This window comes from Gracilinanus agilis, chromosome 3, assembly GCF_016433145.1.
Source record: "Gracilinanus agilis isolate LMUSP501 chromosome 3, AgileGrace, whole genome shotgun sequence".
Taxonomy (NCBI): Eukaryota; Metazoa; Chordata; class Mammalia; order Didelphimorphia; family Didelphidae; genus Gracilinanus; species Gracilinanus agilis.
Window position 1 is genome coordinate 327,300,286 of NC_058132.1, and position 21,180 is coordinate 327,321,465.

The following is a 21,180-nucleotide window of genomic DNA, read 5'->3' on the forward strand; positions in this document are numbered from 1 at the left end:
TTCTCTGCAGCTCCGCCGGCAGTGAGACGGATCAGAAAAGGGCCAAAGCCCAAAGACACACCCCAGCAGAACGCGTAGATATCCTACAAGGTTGCCAAGGGAACCAACGGAAATGAGATAGATGGTGGGAGGGGCGAATGGGAACCCGGAGCCCGGTAGAGGAGAAAACTCTCGTGAGGTTAGTCCCGGTGTTCCCGTGCTAAGCCTTCAAAACACGCGAGAGTTGGCTTCCCGGAAACTCCACGTCAGTCAGTTGGTCAGTGTTCTCCCAGTGCCAGCGTAGACCCCAAACCAGCGGGCCCCGGGACTCGGCATCGAGCGAGGGAGTTCGGCAGCGCCAACGGAGCCATGGTGAGGCTTTGGCCCTGAAGAATTAAAGAATAAACATAAAAGCGCGGGGCGGATCCGGTGCTGGCCCTGTAGGGGTTGCTGTGGCCGGAGCAGCTCCCGAGACCTGTTCAAGGCCTCCTGTAACGGGAGAGGGGGAGGGGAGAAAGGCCCTGGGTCCCCCCCAGGGGGGTACCCTGGGCTCCTTACTGCCACCGCCATCCCCGCCTGGCTTTATGCAAGAGTTACGGGATCCAGGTGTTGTGATCCCCGAGGGAAAGATAGGGCTTAGTGGGGTGGACGGAGAGCCTTGTAGGGGCGGGGTTTGGGCTTCACGGGGGAGAAACGAAGTGTAGACTGCTTTTCCCCAAGGATAAATTATTTTAACTCTCCGAGCCTTAGTTTCTACATCTGTGAAGTGGAAATAGTACTTCTTTTCCTTACCTCAGCTAATGTTCCGAGGGCCAAATGAGGTAGTTGTGGGCAAAAGGTTTTGCCCGATATAACTGTCACTCTGCTGCTAATATTATTAGAGATGTCACTCAGAGAAGGACACAAAAGATTGTATTGACTTGAGAACTTTATATTCTAATATCTCTTTCTAAAGTAAATGCAGATTTTTGAGGCCACTCAGGAGAGGGATAACAATATGGGATTTATACATTCTTTAAAAGTGCTTATCCAGGATTTCTAAGGTGCCTTCCAACTCTGAATCTGTGATCACTATGATATAAAGCTGACAAGCACAGAATATACCATTAAAATTAGATACTTGATTCTGTTCTATAGCATTTAGAAGATGCAAATAATTTAAATAAAGGACTTCAAACATTATTATGTATATGAAGAACAAATTAAGTCTAGTAAAATTAAATCACCCTACCCTCTCAACTAGAATTTTATAAATATTGAAACATATACTAAATCATTTTAGATCTATAGAAAAAAAGTTTGGTATATAAATATTCTAAAAGCAAAAGTTGACATTTTAATATCACTTGAGTATCTTTTCTCATCAGAAATATCTTTACAAATAATTGGCTGTAAATGTATTATTATTATGTTCAGGGTATCATCAAAGGGGCACATTCTTGCCTCTTAAGAAAACGAAAGGAATTTTTTATGCCAATTTTAATTTTTTATTGCCTTTTTCCATCACAAATCTTGATGGTCTAATAGAATAATATAGTCATGAAAGAATCTTAGAAAAATTTTCATGTAACTCTTACCATTTAGATGAGGAGATGTAGCTCAAAAAAGATTAAATGATCAAAGTTACCCAGTCAGTGGCAACATCAGTTAGAATCCTAGAGTTGGAAAGGACCTAAGAAGTCATCTAGTCCAACCTTCTCCCTGAATCTCTTACTGTGACAATTCATCATTCAACCTGTGTCTAAGCACCTTTAGTACAGGGCATTTAATACTTTAGGAAAGAGTCCACTCCAGTTTTAGATAAGTTAATTGTTAGGAACTTCTTCCTCATCTTGTAATCATATTCTTATAATTTTACCCACTGATCTTTATTCTCCTGTCTTAAATCACTTAAAATAAAATCTAACCCCTCCATCATATGATGACTCTAAATATTTGAAACTAATTTCTGCTGCATCTTCTCCAGAAGTTTTTCCCCTAATCTATGTATGGCATGGTTATGAGTCCTTCTACCATCCTTTTCATTCTCTTTTAGATAAACTGTAGCTTCTAGAACTAAACATAATACGGATGTTGTCTAACTAATGCTGAGAGACTTAACGCCTTTGTTTTAGTTATGGAGATACTTAAATGTTACTTTCTCAATGAAGCTTTCTCTGATCCCTTTCCTCCCAGTTGATGTCATTCCCTTGGGACTTCATATAAGTTTTGTATGGTTCACTTTGTAATGGATTAATTGCATGTTTTATTCTCCTACTAGACTAGCTTTTTGAGGGTATGGGCTTTGTCTTGACTGACCTTTGTATCTCCTTTTGATAACTAGAAAATATTAGATGCTTATTAAATCATGTTTATTGAATGAGAAGTTACCGAAAGCTAAGGCCTCAAACGGAGAAAGTTCCAAGACAAAGGCATAGTCAGTAGCATCAAATGTTACAGAGGTCAAAGGTTGAAAAAAGGAAAGGTCATTGGCAAGTCATAAGTCTTTAGTAACATTCAGAAGGTAACATTTAAAAGATGGGAGCTGAAGCCAAATTACAAGGTAACATAGAGTTAATGAGAAGAGAGGATGTGAAGATGGGATGGAAGTAGAGGCAGAGTTAACTCTTATTTTGAGGAGAGGGGCAGTGAAAATATTTTATTTTAAAAATCATTATATAGCTCAATGGAGTAGCACTATAAAGTGATCATTTTTAAAATAGGGAAAAATTAGCATGTTTACAGGTAGATGGAAAGGAGCTTTCTGGGGAAAAGAAGGGATAGCAAATTCCTGGGGAGGCTAGAGTGGTAGAATCAAGAACAGATGAAGTATTAGAATGTAGAAAAGGTAGATGAAGATAATAGGGAAAGTGAGATAGTGAGGAGAAAATGGCAATAGATGTTTTGAAGGGAAAGTTGGATGGTTTGAAGGCTTCTAGTGAGGAGAAATCTATTACTTCACAAAGTTTTGTAGAGAACTGAAAAAGGGCAAAAAATGTCATTCTAACTTTTTAAAAAGGGAATAAAATCTATATACTATAACTTGAATTTGATTCTTGGAAGGATTATATAACATATTATTAAAGGTATGGCTAATGAAAATCTGGAAAAGACAATTGTGCCAGAATAGCTTGATCAAAAATAGGATATGGCAAACAATGTCATTGACTTTTTGCTAGGGTGGTAGATTAGTAGAAAGCTTGTTGACATAGTTTGGGAAAGGTAGATGTCAGCTGACCTTATGAGAGTAAATTAAAGTGGATTTAGAAGTGATTGAATGACTAAATGCAAATAATACCCATTAATGGTTCAGGGTCAACTTGGAGGTCTCTAGTTGAGAGCCCCAAGGATCTTGTTCTTAACCCTGTGCTGTTTAATATTTTATTAATGACTTGGATAAGGTTGGTAAGATGAGATGTTTCTCCTATTTGTAGATGACAGTAAGGTAGGAAGCATAGCTAATCCACAGTGGATAAGGTATTTGTGAATCTACAGAGTAATAGCTAGATTAGAATGTTGAATCGAATGAAATTAACTGAAATTTTGTAGGGATTAATTAATAGTAATAAAAAAATAAAGCAGTGATTAAGTTTACAAAATGTTTTACATAATCTCATTTGATCCTCATAATAGCTTTGTGAGGTAGGTACTACAGTTATTATCCCCATTTTATAGGTGAAAAAACTGAAGCTCATAGCTTCTAAATGCTTTATATAGGATCACACAGCTAGTAAGGGTCAGAGGTAGAATTTGAACCTACATCTTCCTTTTTCAAATCCATTATTTAGGCCACTGTGCTGTTTCCTCTTTCTCACATACAATGATTGCTTCTCCCCAAGGTTTTCAGATTCAGAATAGTAGTTTCCCTTGTTTTTTTTTCCTTTTGTGAAGAATGTATTTATTAAAACAAACCAAGAATAAGCTGCTCTGCTTTTGTCAGGGAGATCTTGCCAGCAGATGTTTGGAAAATTGAAGTAACAAAACTCATGTCCTACTACTTCCCCTTGACATGTTCTTGCTGATCCAGCTGAATTGGGCTGTTCGCCTTTTCTTGTATATGTTATTCATTTTTCTGTCTCCATGACTTTGCTCATGCTTTTCTTTATTCCTAAAGCGTACCTAGCTGGTTATTGTTTCCCCATTCTTGAAAGACCATAAAATACCCCTTCTTTTCATGAGGCTTCCCTTGATCTTCGTCTAGTGATCTATAATGAACTTTCCCTCCTTAGACCTTATACAGGATTTTGTTTATAATTCTTATTCAGTTATGTATTATCTTACATTAAAGTTATTTCCATATGTTATATAAAACCCTAGTAAACTGCAAGTTTTGGTAGATCTACTAAAGTTTAGTACATTGCATATATAGTTAAAACCAAATAAATAATTCGACAAATTGAGAACTATGTAAAAAGTTTTTTTTGTGAGGACTTCCATAGATATGAAAGATTAAGTGGATTTCTGAGGCAATCACTTTGGGTTTAGGCATTTTCTTCTAGATATGAGTCCTGAATTAAATTGACCCTTGCATATTGTTGGGTTCAGACAGTGGGAAAGCTAAGGATTTGATAAATTCAGAATATGAACTTTCCAAATAAACTTTTAGCGCATATTTGAGGCCTGTTTAGAGGGACATGTTATAAACTCTGGACTGGGGGCAGCTGGGTGACTCTGGATTGAGAACCAGTCCTAGAGAAGGGAGGTCCTAGGTTCACATCTGGCCTCGGACACTTCCTAGTTATGTAACCCTGGGCAAGTCACTTAACGCTCACTGCCTAGCCCTTACCACTCTTCTGCCTTGGAACCAGTACACAGTATTGATTCTAAGATAGAAGGTAAGGGTTTAAAAAAACAAAACAAAACTCTGAACTAAATAGAATCAAAATTGCCAAAGCCCACAAAATATTATAAACATTTTCATGTTGACTCTAGAAGCCTTTGATTGTATATTACATGTGTCTCATAAATAAATCAGTGTCACTCTTAACATTTAGTTATCATTTTTATCAAAGCAGTTCTATTACTTGGACTCATATAAGGTTTTCATAATCTAAAGGAGCTGTATGTTATAATTTAATATTATTTGTAATTTTAAATGACAATTAGGTTTTTTTTGTCAAGACAGAGCATAGAAACACAAAATTACAAGTGAAAAATTCAGGATTATTGAGTAAATAATTAGGCTTAAGATTTGACCTTGCAAACATTTCTATGCATTTGTGCTTTCTGTAGTAAAAAAGGAAATAAGAACATTAAACCTGAAGATATTTCTGAATTTTGGTGTGGCGAAGAAAAAATTAGTTTTATACTTACTAGAATATACTAGTTCTTTTAATCTAAAATGGGAAACTTTGTTAAAAAATAATTCCATTTATTCATCTAATGTTTTTAATTTTCCTTTAGCCTCTTAGACTTGATATCAAGAGGAAGCTAACTGCTCGATCTGATCGAGTTAAGAGCGTTGATTTGCATCCTACAGAGCCATGGATGTTGGCTAGTCTTTACAATGGCAGTGTCTGTGTTTGGAATCATGAAACACAGGTAAGGATTATTTTTTTTAAGTTCTTAGTACTGTTTTAGTGTGTGCTCAGTGTAAAAGTGAAAAAATAGATGAATATATTCTCACAGTGAATTCATCAAAGTAATTAAATATATATGATATGTTTTTTAAGAAGAATTTCTAACAATTTTGAAAATTAGTTTTATGGGCAAGATGTTAATGTAATTTCAAGTGGAGTCAATTCTTGATTCATCTGCTCAGTACTATTAATATAGTAGATGATGCTTCTGAAATATAGGTGACCACAACATTATTATCTTTAATCTTGGTCTTTCTTGAGTACCAGTGGCATATTTCCAATTGCTCATTGAATATTTAAAACTATATTTCTCTAGAGCATCTCAAATTCAGCTTGTTCAAAACTGAAATCTTCACCATATTTCTGAACCAAAGTTCAGAAATTTCTATTTCTATGTCAGATACTACCATCTTTCCAGTTCACTTAAGTTTGCAACTTGGGGTTATTCTTGACTCCTTGTGTTCTTTTTTTTCACCCTACATAGCCAGTCATTTGCCAAGTCTTACCAATTCTACCACCAAAGCATCTCTTTCATCTATCCTCCTCTGCTTCTAAGGCCACTAACCTAGTTTAAACCTTCACTGCCTCTCTTCCATTGGGAGACAAAACAGTCTGCTGATCAGTCTCCTCCCTTCCAGTCTCCTTGGTGCAGTAAACAGAGCACTGGATTTTGTGTCAGAAAGACCTTACTTCAAATTCTATCTCAGATACTTATTAGCTGTGCAGCCCTAGCCAAATCACTTCCTCTTTGAGGCCTCAGTTTTCCAATCTGTAAAACAAAGAGGTTGAATTTGTTGATTTCTAAATATCATTCTAGCTCTGAGTCTGTTATTTTGATCTCTTTCCTTGCCAAGCCATCTTCTATCCAGGGGCCAAAATTATTTTTCTAAAGCACTGGTTTGAATAAGTCATTCTCCTACTCATTTGATTCCAGTGGATTTCTGTTGCCTCAAATATAAACCTGCATTTGGTTTTTATTGAATTCATAATTTTGAATTTAATTATATCATATTTTATATTGTTTGTTCTTATCATTTATATATTTTGTAAATTCCTTAAGGCAGGGATGCATTTCCCTTCTGAATCACTCAAAGAACCTTTTAGGTACTCAGTAATTCTTTATTGGTCTTTATTGGTCAACTGACTTATTTCTACTCATGACTAATTTCCTACTCCACCATCCTTACCAGTAGACTTTTTTGCTGTTTTCCTTGTATCCCTTTTGCTCTCTCACAAAACTTCTGCTTTGATTTTTCTTCTGCTTTGCTGATTTACTTTATGAGAATGTTATGATTGTAAAGGCTACTGAAGATTCTCCAAATGATCCTTTAGAGCAGTGGTTCCCAAACTTTTTTGGCCTACTGCCCCCTTTCCAGAAAAAAATATTACTTAGCCCCTTGGAAGTTAATTTTTAAAAAAATTTTAATAGCAATTAATAGGAAAGATAAATGCACCTGTGGCCATCACTACTCTCCTGGATTGCTGCAGAACCCACCAGGGGGCGATAGTGCCCACTTTGGGAATCACTGCTTTAGAGAATGATCTTTGTAAACACGTCTGATTATATTTGCTCTATAGTACCTGCCATTCAGCTTATCCCCCCCCCCCTTTTTCTCTCTCTCTCTTCCTCCCTCCCTCTCCATGATGTCCCGACAACCATCTAACCCTCCCCCCCATTTTTTAAACCATTACTTTCGGTCTCAGTAACAACTCTTAAGACTGAATGGTAAGGGCTAGGTAAATGTGGTTAAGTGACTTGCTCAGGGTCACACAGCCAGAAAGTATTTGAGAATAAATTTGAACTCAGGTCCTTCTACCTTCAGGCCTGGTGCTCTATCCATTGTACCTACTAGCTGTCCCTTTCTTAACCTCTTCTGTGCAAAAATACTTTTTATCTTCTCAGAAATTGTTTGCATTTCCTGTTAGCTTCCTCTTTCTCTACTGAAAGAAGATTTGAGAGAGGGTAGTTTGATTTTTAGTATTTATAGGGAAAAGGCTTCCAAGTGGGATTAAGGAAAACACACTTTTATGATTTCTACTCCTATTCTTTTTGCAAGATTGTATTCCAAATTTCCAGTTTGTTAGCTATATGTAGAATCCAGTTTTTTAAAGAGTTTGAAAGGATACCCAGATTGACATAATGAATCCAAGCTTTATTAATATGGAAGCTTGATAATATATTACAGAGGAGAATTATAGTACTTTTATTTTGGCTTAAGAAAAGTAAACATTTTTCTTTTTTTTGCAGTGAAGTAGGGCTTCAGAAAAGAATATATTGCTTTTTCTAAAACAGTGTCACCTAAGGAGGCCAGTACTCCTATATTTTGCTCTAATTATATTTGAATGCAATATAATATCTTAATAGAATTTGATATGCTATTTAAAATATGTTTGAGTTTTATAACTCAACAGTTATAAAACTGATTTTTAGTAAACACTGCTTCAAGGTGGTAGCAAGTTGTCAAGGGAGGTGAGTTGCTTTGTGAATTGTCATAGCTCATCTATGATAGCCTGGAAATTTGTGAACTTAATTTGTGTTTTGGAATTTTTCATTAAGCAGAGTTTGTCTTTTTTTTTTTTTTTTAAACCCTTAATTTCTGTGTATTGGCTTCTAGGTGGAAGAGTGGTAAGGGTGGGCAATGGGGGTCAAGTGACTTGCCCAGGGTCGCACAGCTGGGAAGTGTCTTGAGGTCGGATTTGAACCTAGGACCTCCCGTCTCTAGGCCTGACTCTCAATCCACTGAGCCCCAAACAGAGTTTGTCTTATTCATAGAAACCATTGTTAGTGTGGTCTGCTGAGCAGGAATGAAAAATATGTTTGCTATTATAGAACTGGTACTAGAGAGCAATGGTATCCAACTGAAATAGAACTGGATCCTTGCAGTCCACTTATTGACTCAACAATCTACAAGTTAAGATTATCTATATTATATTGTGTTTTTGCTAATTTTGTTAAACATTTCTCAGTTATATTATATCTGATTTTGGGGAGATTTATAGGTGAGTTTTACACCTTCTTAAATAAATATTTCCCCCATTACATATTAAAAAAATTCATTGTTTTAAATTTTGAGTCTCAAAATCTGTTTTCTTCTGGTCCTCCCTACTCTCCTCTCCTTCCTGAGACAGTAAGCAATCTGATACAGATTTTACATGTATTATCCTATAAAACACTTTTTTCCATATTAGTCATTTTTAGAAGAGATCTCAAGTGAAAAAAAGAATAAGAAAGAAAATGAAATAATAGTATGTTTCAGTCTGCGTTCAGACTCCATCATTTCTTTCTCAGGATAGATGGCATTTTTTATCATGAGTCTCTGAGGTTGTGTTGGATCATTGCATTACTGAGAATAATTAGATTTTGACACCTCTCTTAAAGAGGGCTTTTTGAATCTAATTATTACTGTCCTATTGCATGAAGACCCAGAGTAAATGTATTTTGTTAATAACAAATTATCTGTTTAATTATTCCTCTATTGTAATGGGTAATAGAATATAACTAAAAAAAAATAAAAAACATTTTTATGTTAAAGCTATGTCAAAGAATACTTTGGAAAGTTAATTATAAGTCTTAACCTAGATAGTTAGTTCTTTAGTCCATGTCTTCATTCTATGTATTACACAGATAAACATGAAGATTATTCAGGAATAATTCATTTGTGAAAATGTTTGCCCAAAAACTTTGAAAAGGAAGAATTCTTAAGGGTGGCATTGCTTATTTTTCAGCGCTTCTCTCACTATTTTTAAAAGGAAGCAAGAGGTGCTCTAATGAAAACAGATTTTATAGTTTTAAATAAATTTTTTAGCAAATTTTAAAAGACTGTTTACTGCACAAAATACTCTGATTTTAATCAATTAAAATAATTTTTAAACATATTTAAATACCTAAAATTGTACCTAAATGTCATCTGGTACAAAGAATACATCTTTTTAGATTGTCAGGGGCATTTTTTGGTTATGTTATGTGGTTTAATTATTAAATATTGCAAAGTAGTAAATGGTATCAGATTTAATGTTTTCTTTGATTTATTGCTAAAATTAAAGGGCAAAAATCAATCACTGTATTTACCTTATTTTATGTATTTCTAAGAAGTATTGAAGAATAAAGAAAATTGGCTTTTTTCATTTAAGTAGATATTGCAATTAACTTCTATGGCTCGTTATTTTTAATTACTAGCCATCTCTTGTCATAAGATTACATTTACATAAATTGTCGCTTGAAAAATAATATTTCATGTAGGTCTAAATCAGATATGTCAAACTGGAAGGAGAGTGGATGAAAGAAAAGAAGGGGGGAAAGGCACTTCATAATTGGAAAATAGATAACAAATTCAAATATAACACAGATAATATTAATTTGTGGTTTTTTAAATCAATATATACTGCCTGCAGGGGTTATTTTTGGCCTAAAATCATATCATATCTGATTAAATACCCTTGACAAAAATGGGGGGTGAGGGGAATAATTGCTAGGATTAGAATGCTTTTTAATCTATATATATATATATATATATATATATATATATATACCTCCTAGAGATTTTGTACTATTATCATTGTTTTTAAACTAGAGAAGGCATTTTTCATTTTATCATAACTTCAGTATATTTCTTTCATTTAAAATTTTAAGACTCTGGTGAAGACATTTGAAGTATGTGATCTTCCTGTTCGAGCTGCAAAATTTGTTGCAAGGAAGAATTGGGTAGTAACAGGAGCGGTAAGTAGTCCAGGTCTTTGAAGGTACTTTCCTTTTATCATTTTTGAATTGGTTGACATATATAAATGATTCCAGAATTTTCTTTTCTTATTTTGTTTGTTAATCAGTGAAATTTTTTGAAGCCTCAGCTTCATTAATTGTGCTTTTGCTTCATTTACAAATGTGATACAGGTACTTATTTAGAAATTTTTGTTTCTTTTATCTCTAGGATGATATGCAAATTCGAGTCTTCAATTATAACACTTTGGAGAGAGTTCATATGTTTGAAGCACACTCAGACTATATTCGTTGTATTGCTGTACATCCAACTCAGCCTTTCATTCTAACTAGCAGTGGTAAGGAATTATATAATGCCTCATTTTATCATCTAAAACCCTTTAGGTTATTCATTTTCTATTCACTGAGAAACCCAATTCTTTTACTGCTGTTCCAATTGAAATTCTAACATCCAATAGCATATGGAGTGTTTAAATCCACTGACTGCTTTTGTGTTTTTAATGAAATATCATCTGTACTTAGGATTTGAAAAGTAATAGATGAGGTAGGAATGCCCAAGGTCTGGTTGCTCAAACATCTGCCAAACAGAAAGTTCATTTACATGCTGATGAGTGAAGTCTTGGCAGAATTCCATTTCCTAGTCAGTTTTACTTTTATAGTTAGACTAGCTTTGCTTATTAACATTATGCACAAAACAGTAAGCATGAGTTTCTTAGAGGCCAACTGTAAATGAATGTCATTAGATTGGTTATAGACATAGCATTTAAAAATTAAAATTGAGATGTGAGCATTAATGATTAGTTCTTTCATACTTTGATATCAATATCTTTCTTGATAGTAGCCATTTCAGATTTCTGCAGGGGCTAGTGATATCCTCTCGTTAGTTATATTGAACTGTAGCCTCCAGTCATATTTCTTTCTTTTAGTTAGTATTGTGTCTTTCAAACCCATTGGTTATTTCTATACTTGCTTATATTATTGCATACAATTTACATGTATTTTTTAATGTTCATATTGTAAAGAATTAGTGGTTAGGTACTAATTTTATTTTTGTTCTTTTGAAAATATAGTTTGCATTTTTATCCCATTTTAGAATCATTTAACAAGCTTTTAAAGACATGTAAACAAATAAGTAACTTGAAGACTTTTTCCTTGTTTTTACTTTTGACTAGATGACATGCTCATTAAACTATGGGATTGGGATAAAAAATGGTCTTGCTCACAAGTGTTTGAAGGACATACTCACTATGTTATGCAAATTGTCATAAACCCTAAGGATAACAACCAGTTTGCCAGTGCCTCTTTGGATAGAACTATCAAGGTACAGTAGATATATTTTTGTCCATTGTGATTGTTAGTGGATTTTAGATGTTTTACCATCTCCACAGAGGTTAATTAGCATATCAGAAATTCTTCTCAAGAGCTTATTTGGAAGTCAAATTTGTTTCCCTATTTTGAATCAAAAGCATAATTTCTATTAAAAAAAAAGACTCATAGTACCTAATGCAGAATTATAACTGAAAGTGAAGGTGTTACAGGGTATTGGTTTTCAGCTGTTGGCAAACAGCATATACACACTGAGGCCACAAATTCTAAATTGTTGATACGTTTTTGTATCCATGGGCTTTCTGCAAATATCTTTTGAATGAATGATTTATTTGTGTCTGTTTTGTTGTAGCTTGACTGAATACTTCCTATTCTTTTGTTAATATTTGTTTCCCTTTCTTCATTAAGAAGTAGCTTTTTTCTCTCAAATGAATCTCCTAAATTCACTTCCATAAGCTTTACAACTTCTCATTTATAAGAAGTGTTATAGCTGCAGTCCTAGTAAATGCTGAATAACTTGGATTCCTTACTTCAATATAAAGATCTGGCACAATTTCATTTGCCAATATGATGTACAAGTTACCAAGGGAACAGATTATTTTGTGCTTCAATTCCATCTCAATTTCACTGGCCTTGTAGGGAGCTGTCTAACATTAGACATCAACTCCCTGTCTGCCCTGACTTAAATACATGCATATATCTATTCTTTAGAGACTCCCTCATCTTTTCCTCTACCACCATATCCTTTATTTAACTTCCACCCCAAAAGTAAAATTCCTTTTTATGTATCTATGATACATTTTACATTTCCTTTACATATTTCTTAAGATTAAACTTTCCTACAAACATAATTCTGCTGTGTTTTTTATTGCCTTTCTCTGATATATTTCCTTCCCTGTGACCAATAGGACAAAGGTCCTAATTCTGTTCCCAACACTATATTCCTGATGTACTAATTCTGACTTTTTCTGTCCCCCTCAAAAAGCAAACGAAAGGAAGAATTCAGGGAAAGTTAAAGAATAATTTTTTTTATAAGAATAAAAGATTCTGAAAAGTAAAAGCAAAAATTATTTTTTTTTCTTCAAGGTATGGCAGCTTGGTTCTTCCTCACCTAACTTTACTTTGGAGGGACATGAGAAAGGAGTGAATTGCATTGATTACTATAGTGGTGGTGACAAACCATATCTCATTTCAGGAGCAGATGACCGCCTTGTTAAAATATGGGACTACCAGGTATAATTTTTTCATTATTTAAAATACTACAAATTCAATTAACATTTTCATTTTTCCTTAAGTGGGAGCTGAAACTTTGGCTTGTTTAATTCCTTATTTAGCATAAATTTGGATTTGTACTTAAACTACTCTTTTAGTGAACTCAAGCCACATTATAAGACAAAAACCAAAGTACTTTAAAATGTAAGAGGTACATGTATTTTTATATTTTCATTGAATCAGAGAAACAAAAAGATTAGCATTTTAATGAGTGATCATTTCCAGCCTTCACTGACCTCTTGGACACACTTGCTCTTGAAAACAAAAACTAACAAAACAGAAGAATGGTTTGTTGCATGAGCAAAGATAATAGTTTTTTTAGTGCATATCACTTAATTAGTTACTCAGTTGTGGACTTTATTTCCTGTTCTCTTTATACTTCCATGATTTCCTTAAGCACAGATCCATCTTCTGAGTGTCACATTGACAGATATTCAGAAATGATTAATGTGATGTAGCCTAGGTAACTAGTCTTATTCAAAATTATTTAAATTTTATTATCTTGAGCTTACATATGAAAAATAAAATTATACTATTTTTAAAATAGCCTGCTAAAGGTATATTAGTTTAGAAAGGGAAAGTTTATTATCATAGGAATATAGACCAATAATATTCTGATGGAAATAAAAATTTTCTATTTTTGCCTCTTTAAGATATTACTTTTTCAGGTGTAGTATAGATTAAATTTTTGTTTTAAGAGCTTTTTTGTCACATTTCTATGAGCAAATCAGTTGGTTTTTTTTATCCATAATATTGCAGAATAAAACATGTGTGCAAACACTAGAAGGACATGCTCAGAATGTGTCTTGTGCCAGTTTTCATCCTGAGTTGCCAATCATCATCACAGGTTCAGAAGATGGTAAGTTTAAAATACATATTTTTTCAGTCTTTTTATTATTAAATGGCTATAGTAGAGGAATATGTTCCTGCATTGTGATTGATGTATTGATATTTTATTACTGCTTCAGTGTTTTGCACAAAGTAAGCATTTAATGTGCTTCTAAAATTTAATCACATTAAAATTACACAGTTCTTAATTAGATTATGGTTAAAATATAGTTTTAATACATTTGGTTTCAGCTATAGGTAAAAGCTAACACTGATAAGGCCTAACCCAATTCATTCAGTTTGTATATGTTTATTAAATGTCTATTGTGTACTAGGCACTAATGAAATAATCTCTCTTCTCTTGTATCCTTATTCTTAATATTTCAATAAATTATGTTATTTCATCAAATGTAGGTATTCTGGTGATGCAAATTGCATCCAGCTGTACTTGCTCATATTGTGTGACTCTTGTTTGTGTCTTTTCAAGTCTACCAAAGAGCCTATTCAGCATTCTGAGAAATTTACTCTAGTTTTCTTGACATTGCATAGATACCAATTGAACACATGGTTTATCAGTTATCTCTCATTGGTGCTCCCTGACTAGCCCATCTTTTTTCCCCCATTCTTACATTTCTCAGATATCCAGATATGTTATGATGATAAGATAAAATAGGCACATATAAGTATTATGCAAGATATGATCTGAAAGTAAAGTAAGGGAGGTATAAACTTCAGAGAAGGGAAAGATTGCTTCTGAAATTAGGGACAACAGTTTTCATAGAAGAAAAAAGCATTTGAGCTAGGCCTCAAAAAATGAATAAAAATGAAAATCCTTTATTTAGGAGGAAGGGGAAAGTGTAAGCCATACCGTTGAATTAGGGAACTGCAGGCATTTTGAGCGACAGCAAGTACAATTAGATTGAGCACGGGTCACATGGAAGGTAGGAAAGAGATAATCTAGGAAGGAGGTTGGAACTGGATTGTAGTGGACCTTTAATGTCAGGCAAAGGAGTTTAGATTTTATATAAATGGGAATTGAGGAACCATTGTGTTTTTTTCATTAAGGTTGTATGTTCAGAGTTGGTTTAGGAAGATGAATCTAACAGGAGTCTAGGGTGGATTAGAGAATGCGTTCAGGAGAACTATTGGACTCTTGCATTAGTTTAGGCTAGAAGTATTGAGAACTTGAACCAGGGTGGTACCTCAGATAATGGAGAATAGGACAGATGCAAAAGAAATGTAAAAATAGAAAAAAATTACTGAATTATTGGATTTTGGCATTGTGAAAGACGGAGGGCTTAAGAATGATTAATAGAATCTTAGAGTTAAAAGTGACTAAAGAGGTCACTGTATTTCAAATACTACTTAAACTCTTATCCTCAAACTAGTGATATAGCCAAGACTCTTTATGAAGCCCTTTAGTGATGAGTACTTATTTCTTTGTTATGTCAGCTTATTCTATTTCTGGACACCTCTAATTAGAGCCACTTCCCTCTATATTGAGCTGAAATTTCCATGTGTACTTTCCATGCATTGATTCTAATTCTATCATCTTCTAGGATAAAACAAATTGTTTAATTCTTTTACATAACAGTGCTTTAAATATTTGAGAATAAAAAATCATGTTCTATCCTCTCTTTTTTCCTTCATGCTTTCCAGGCTAAACATTCCCTGTTCTTTGAGTTTGACTTCATAAATCATAATTTGCAGCCTCTTCACCAATCTATGCCTTCAAGATATTATTCTGTTTGTCTTTGTCTCTTAAAATGCGGTGCCTCAAACTGGATGATTCCAGATATTGTTTAACCAAAACAGAGTATGTTGGGATGAGCCTTCCTTTTGTTTTAGACATTGTATTTCTAATATATTAAATAGAGCTAGGATGGTTAAAAAAAGACCTCTAAGAAAATTGTTTATTTTTTGTTTTCTATATGAATTTGCTCCTTATAAATATAGTAGTGTCATTATTTTCTGCCTCTTGTTTGAGTATGTTCTCATTTCTTTTGACTTAAGCTTAGTTGTTAAATGCTTTTCATTAACTTAATAAATATGTTTTGTGGCCAAATACACTATTCTGAAGATTAACCCACCCACTTTTGAGCTTCCTTTGCCTTAGTTGAATGGATTATTTAGCTTCTGGTTGTTTGGAATGAGGACTTACCTAGACTCCATGAAATATCAGCCATAAATGCTTTTGACTTCAAAGTAGAGAAGATAAAGTGAGAATTACTTAATATAATCAGTGAAATTTTTGGCTTTACTACATTTACCTAGATGATTTAAATTTTGAATATTTTGAATCTGATATGCCAGTAAGACATCTAGGTAAAAGTTGTCAGTGATACTGGGAAATGCTGGCCTAGAGCTCAGGAGAAAAATTGAAACTAGAGATATAGATATGAAGTCATCCATATAGTGGTAATTTATTTGAAGATAAAAGAATGGATGAAGTTATTGAGTGAAATATATATACATATATATATAAAGAGAACTAAGAATAAATCCTTGAGAATTCCATCATTTAGTAGGATATGAGGAGTAAAAGAATCCAAGGAGAGCAGAAGGAGTGGTCAGAGTGTTGAGGGAGAACTATGAGGTTACAGAAACAGAGAATTTCAAGAAATGAGGATGGTTAGCAGTGTCATAAGCAGCCAAGGATGGACAAGGGATGAGGACTTAGAAAATTGGCTGTGTTCATTTGCCCTTGGAATCTTTGATTTCTCAATCAATTTCCAGGATACTAATTTTATATGTAAACTTTCTCTTATTTTTCTCTTTTTTGTATATTTTTAAACAACTTTTATTTTTTATTATTATTTTTATTTTGAATATTTTCCCATAGTTACATGTTTCATGTTCTTTCCCTCTCCCCCCAAGTCCCCCTAACCCCGCCTTAGCCGATGCACAATTCCACTGGTTTAAACAATTTTTAAAATATCCTAAAGGCCTAATTTTTTAATATGCTAGGAGATTATTCTTATAAGGATTGAGAGATTTTTTTGTGTAGTAATCTGATGTGGGAAGGTTTATGTTAAATATTTAAGCCCAAACTAATTTCATATTTATTTTCAGGAACAGTTCGTATTTGGCATTCAAGTACCTACCGTCTGGAAAGCACATTAAACTATGGAATGGAGAGAGTGTGGTGTGTGGCCAGTCTCAGGGGGTCCAATAATGTTGCTTTGGGATATGATGAAGGCAGTATCATTGTTAAGGTATTCTATAATTATCCCATATAAGTCATTAAATTAGGATGAAGCAATGCCCCTTTTTTTTAACATGATAGTTTTCCAACTCACTAATTTTGTTTAAATAGCATTTCTTCCATTAAGCACTAAAGTTTTAATGTGGAGGAAAGGAAATGAAGCACTGTGTTAAATGGAAAAAGAAATGGATGTTTTATTTTTACTTTTTATTGCTAAGATTCATTTATTCTTCTTCTAGCTTGGCCGAGAAGAGCCTGCTATGTCCATGGATGCCAATGGAAAGATTATTTGGGCAAAGCACTCTGAAGTCCAACAGGCCAATCTGAAAGCAATGGGAGATGCTGAAATTAAAGATGGAGAAAGATTGCCCCTTGCAGTCAAAGATATGGGAAGTTGTGAAATATATCCTCAGACCATTCAGCATAACCCTAATGGACGGTAAACTGCAATCTTTCTCCTTATTTCTACAGAATTATGCTATGAGATTTTGCATGTAATTATATTTTGTCCTCTTTAGTTTGCCATTGTTCCATATATTGTCCCCACCTTCTCCTTTAGGGCAGTGATCATGCCTCATATTTTGCACTTGTCTGTTGTAAATACTGGGGAAAATTGAGGGGAGGGGAGAAGCACATGTTTTAGACTTAGGAACATGCATCTTAGGAGAACATATTGTGATTGTTGATTGTTCATCTGTGCTTTGAGTTTGAGATTTTAATTTCTCTCATTTTTTTCCAGACTATAATTTGAAGTTAGAGAAATTCAGAGCTATATAAAATGTTTGTTGTAATTTATTATGAAGACTGAAGTACAAATTTGTCTTTAAATATTTTTAAATACTTCATTGAAGAATACCTTTTGACACACATTTTGTTTTTACAATGTGATGATTTTTTTAGTAATGAGATTTTCAATTTAATATTCCTTAAAGAGTATTTTCTTTTTAGAATAAATCTATTTGAATATATCACATTTTGAATAATATCTTATAAAATTTTTATTTGTAAATATAATTTCAATACTGATTTTTAATCATACATTTAAAAGTTTTCTAGGCACAGCATAACCCTGGGTGTCCTGTATATATTTAGCAAATATTGGTTTAAGTTAATTGTCCATTCTTTTGTTTCATTTGATCTATTTTCTTTTTCCTTAGTGGGAAGAGCAGGGTTACTACAATAAAATTTTATAGTTATTAGCTGCCTAGATCTCCTCTTGGGTTTGTTGTTGGGTTGTTTGTTTTTTTAAAAGTTGCTTTTAGTATCCATTAAGCGTTTTAAATGGAAAAAATGAAACTAAATCATAAAGACCAGAGTTTAATTAGTCAGTAAGCATATTACATGCTGAAAATATACCAAGTACTGGATTAGTATAATAAAAAGAAAGGCAAAAACAGTCTCTGCCCTAAAAGGACTTAGAAGATTGGGATATATAAATAAGTACATAAAAGGTATCTGTATATAGAGTAAATGAAAAGTAATCTTAGAAGGGAAATCTTAGTAGTTGATGGGAGGACCAGTAAAGGCTCCATTCAGCAGAAGTCATTTTAAGAGGTGAAGGTCAAGAGGGAAATCACTCCAGGCATGGGAGGCCACCAGTGCAGAGTCTAGAGATGACAACAGTCAGAATGTCCTGTGTGAGCAACAGTCAGCTAGTGACTAGGGAATAAGAAAATTAGAAAGGCACAAAGGGACCTGATTGTGAAGAGCTTTAAATGCTACAAGAGTACATTTGATCACATATTCATTTCTTCTTTTTCACAAAGTAAATTTTCTGTTAATTCTCCTGAGCATTATCCTTACTGACTTCTTTAATTCCTAGATTTGTTGTGGTGTGTGGTGATGGTGAATATATCATCTATACAGCAATGGCACTTAGAAACAAGAGCTTTGGTTCAGCACAAGAGTTTGCTTGGGCTCATGATTCTTCAGAGTAAGTTCTGGCATCATAAGGTATACTGGTTAGTTGCTTCCCACATTTCTGTTCTATTATACTGAAAAATTATATGAGGCCCCTTTTATGATCTACATCATTTTCCATGAAAATTTATTTTTGATACCTCAAAACAACACACATACTTTTCCACAATCATATATATATGCACACATAAAGCACACTTTTTCAGTCAAAGAACTTCTTACTGTAAAATTTAAAGACTGGTTACCCATCTGTGTCAGTGAAACCTTGGGCTATGGAGGCTATGCATTTAATTTCTAGCTTACTCATCCTGATCATTCTTCACTAGTTTAAACCAAGTTCCTTTACTGTTCCCCTCCCCCCCCCACACCTTTATGAAAAAGTCTTATCTTCCATCTTAGAATCAATACTATTTATTGGTTACCAGGCAGAATAGTGGTAAGGGCTAAACTGGGGTTAAGTGACTTGCCCAGGGTCACATAATTAGGAAGTGTCTGAGGCCAGACTTGAACACAGATCCTCTTATAGGCCTGACTCTCAGTTTCCCTGAGCCACCTACAAGCCCCAGGTCCTTTACTTTTTGATGGAACCTAGAGTTGGAACTGGTGTCTCTTGGAGCTTCTCTGATGGTATCTTGGCTTAGTCCTAGCTTCTGGAATGCTCTTCCTGACAACTCCCTTTTCCATGAACATTCAGTTTCTTAAGGAGAAGCAAAGGAAATAAAGAGAAGAGAAAGGAATAAATATATAATTGGAATAAACATTTACATAGCACCTATTATGTTTTACAACTGTGCTTTACAAATATCTTTAAATGCTAGAAGAGTAGATTTAATCACATTCATTTCTTTTTTTTACAAAGTACTTTACAAATATCTTAATTGAGGGGGCAGCTGGGTAGCTCAGTGGATTGAGAGCCGGGCCTAGAGACAAGAGGTCCTAGGTTAAAATCTGGCCTCAGACACTTCCCAGCTGTGTGACCCTGGGCAAGTCACTTGACCCCCATTGCCTACCCTTACCACTCTTCTGCCTTGGAGCCAATACCCAGTATTAACTCACAAGATGGAAGGTAAGGGTTTAAAATATATATATATATATATCTTAATTGATCAAAATGTTTCCAGAATAAGCTCTTATTTTAATTTTTAATTAAATAACTGTATCAATTCTTGGTTTAAAAATAGTCATAAAAAATCAATAAAGATAAACTCTTTTACTAACTACAACACTATTAGAATTCTTCTTCTTTTTTTTTTTTTTTTTTTTTAGGAAAGGAGCACATAGTAGAAATTAATTCAAGTTAATTATTTTACAAAGCCAAAATATTGAGGATTTTTTTCCTGTTTTCTGAAAATATCCATAAGAAATTGGTGCTTTTCCATATCTCATAATTGTAGTGCCAGCTCTCCATGCATCTTCTAGCTTTAAATTTTTATTTTATTTTACTTTTTTTGATTAACAACCATTTATTTTCTCTCCTTGCCCATTGGGAGAAAAGCAAAACACAAGAACAATCCCCAAACTTTTGTAATATGCATAGCATCGAAGAAAATTCCCACATGCCCAAAAATGTATGTCTCAATCTTCGTCTTGTGTCTATTGCCACATCATTGGTCCTTTGAAATTGTGGTTGGTCATTGAATTGATCAGAGTTCTTTAGGTCTTACAGATTTGTTCTTACAATGTTCTTTTCATTGTACAAATTGTTTTCCTGGCTTACTCCCTTTATTCTGCATCAGCTCATACATGTCTTCTCAGATACCTATGCCTTTCATCAATTGTTATAGCATGATAGTATTCATATATCATAATTTGTTCAGCTCTACTACTACCAAAAAATGCTTCTATAAATATGTACATGTGAACCTTTTACTTCTTTCTTTGATCTGTTTATGGGTATATAAATATGGTGTAGTATTGCTTGGTCAAAAGCTGTGTACAGTTTGGTGACTTTTTGAGAATAGTTCCAAATTGCTTTCCAGAATGGCTGTACAGCTCTAATAACACTGTATTAATGTGCCTGTTTTCCAGAAGCCCCTCTATCCATGCAGGATATTTGGTAAGATCAATAAACTCTTTCGAGGGCTTATAGTAAAGGCACTTTCTTGCTATCTGATGTAATTGGCAAGGAATTACATCAGATAGCAGGAAGGTAAGGGTTTAAAAAAAAAGTAGCTACAATTTCTCCCTTTAATTGGCAAATAAGAAATTTGACTGGCATAAATCTTTCTATTAGAATTTTTTAAAATTCCTGCTTATGTGTGCCTAATGCTAATTAGGCAACAAAATCTATTTAACTACATCTTACTGTATAACTAGTTATCAAAGTATATAAATAGTTGACTTCTCAGACAAAATGCATACATGTGGTTCAGAAATAT

The 21,180-nt window shown here is 33.9% G+C and overlaps 1 protein-coding gene across 1 annotated transcript in view; it reads left to right on the forward strand.

The window, feature by feature from the left end:
- Positions 1-273: 273 nt before the first annotated feature.
- Positions 274-21,180, forward strand: part of COPB2 (COPI coat complex subunit beta 2) — a 33,734-nt gene continuing 12,827 nt past the window's right edge. The window contains exons 1-10 of the mRNA XM_044669982.1: positions 274-351; positions 5,362-5,499; positions 10,168-10,254; positions 10,463-10,589; positions 11,424-11,572; positions 12,664-12,810; positions 13,609-13,708; positions 16,750-16,892; positions 17,122-17,321; positions 18,705-18,815. Coding sequence (XP_044525917.1) covers positions 349-351; positions 5,362-5,499; positions 10,168-10,254; positions 10,463-10,589; positions 11,424-11,572; positions 12,664-12,810; positions 13,609-13,708; positions 16,750-16,892; positions 17,122-17,321; positions 18,705-18,815 — 1,205 coding nt within the window. The 5' untranslated portion in view covers positions 274-348. The remainder of the gene's footprint in view (positions 352-5,361; positions 5,500-10,167; positions 10,255-10,462; positions 10,590-11,423; positions 11,573-12,663; positions 12,811-13,608; positions 13,709-16,749; positions 16,893-17,121; positions 17,322-18,704; positions 18,816-21,180) is intronic.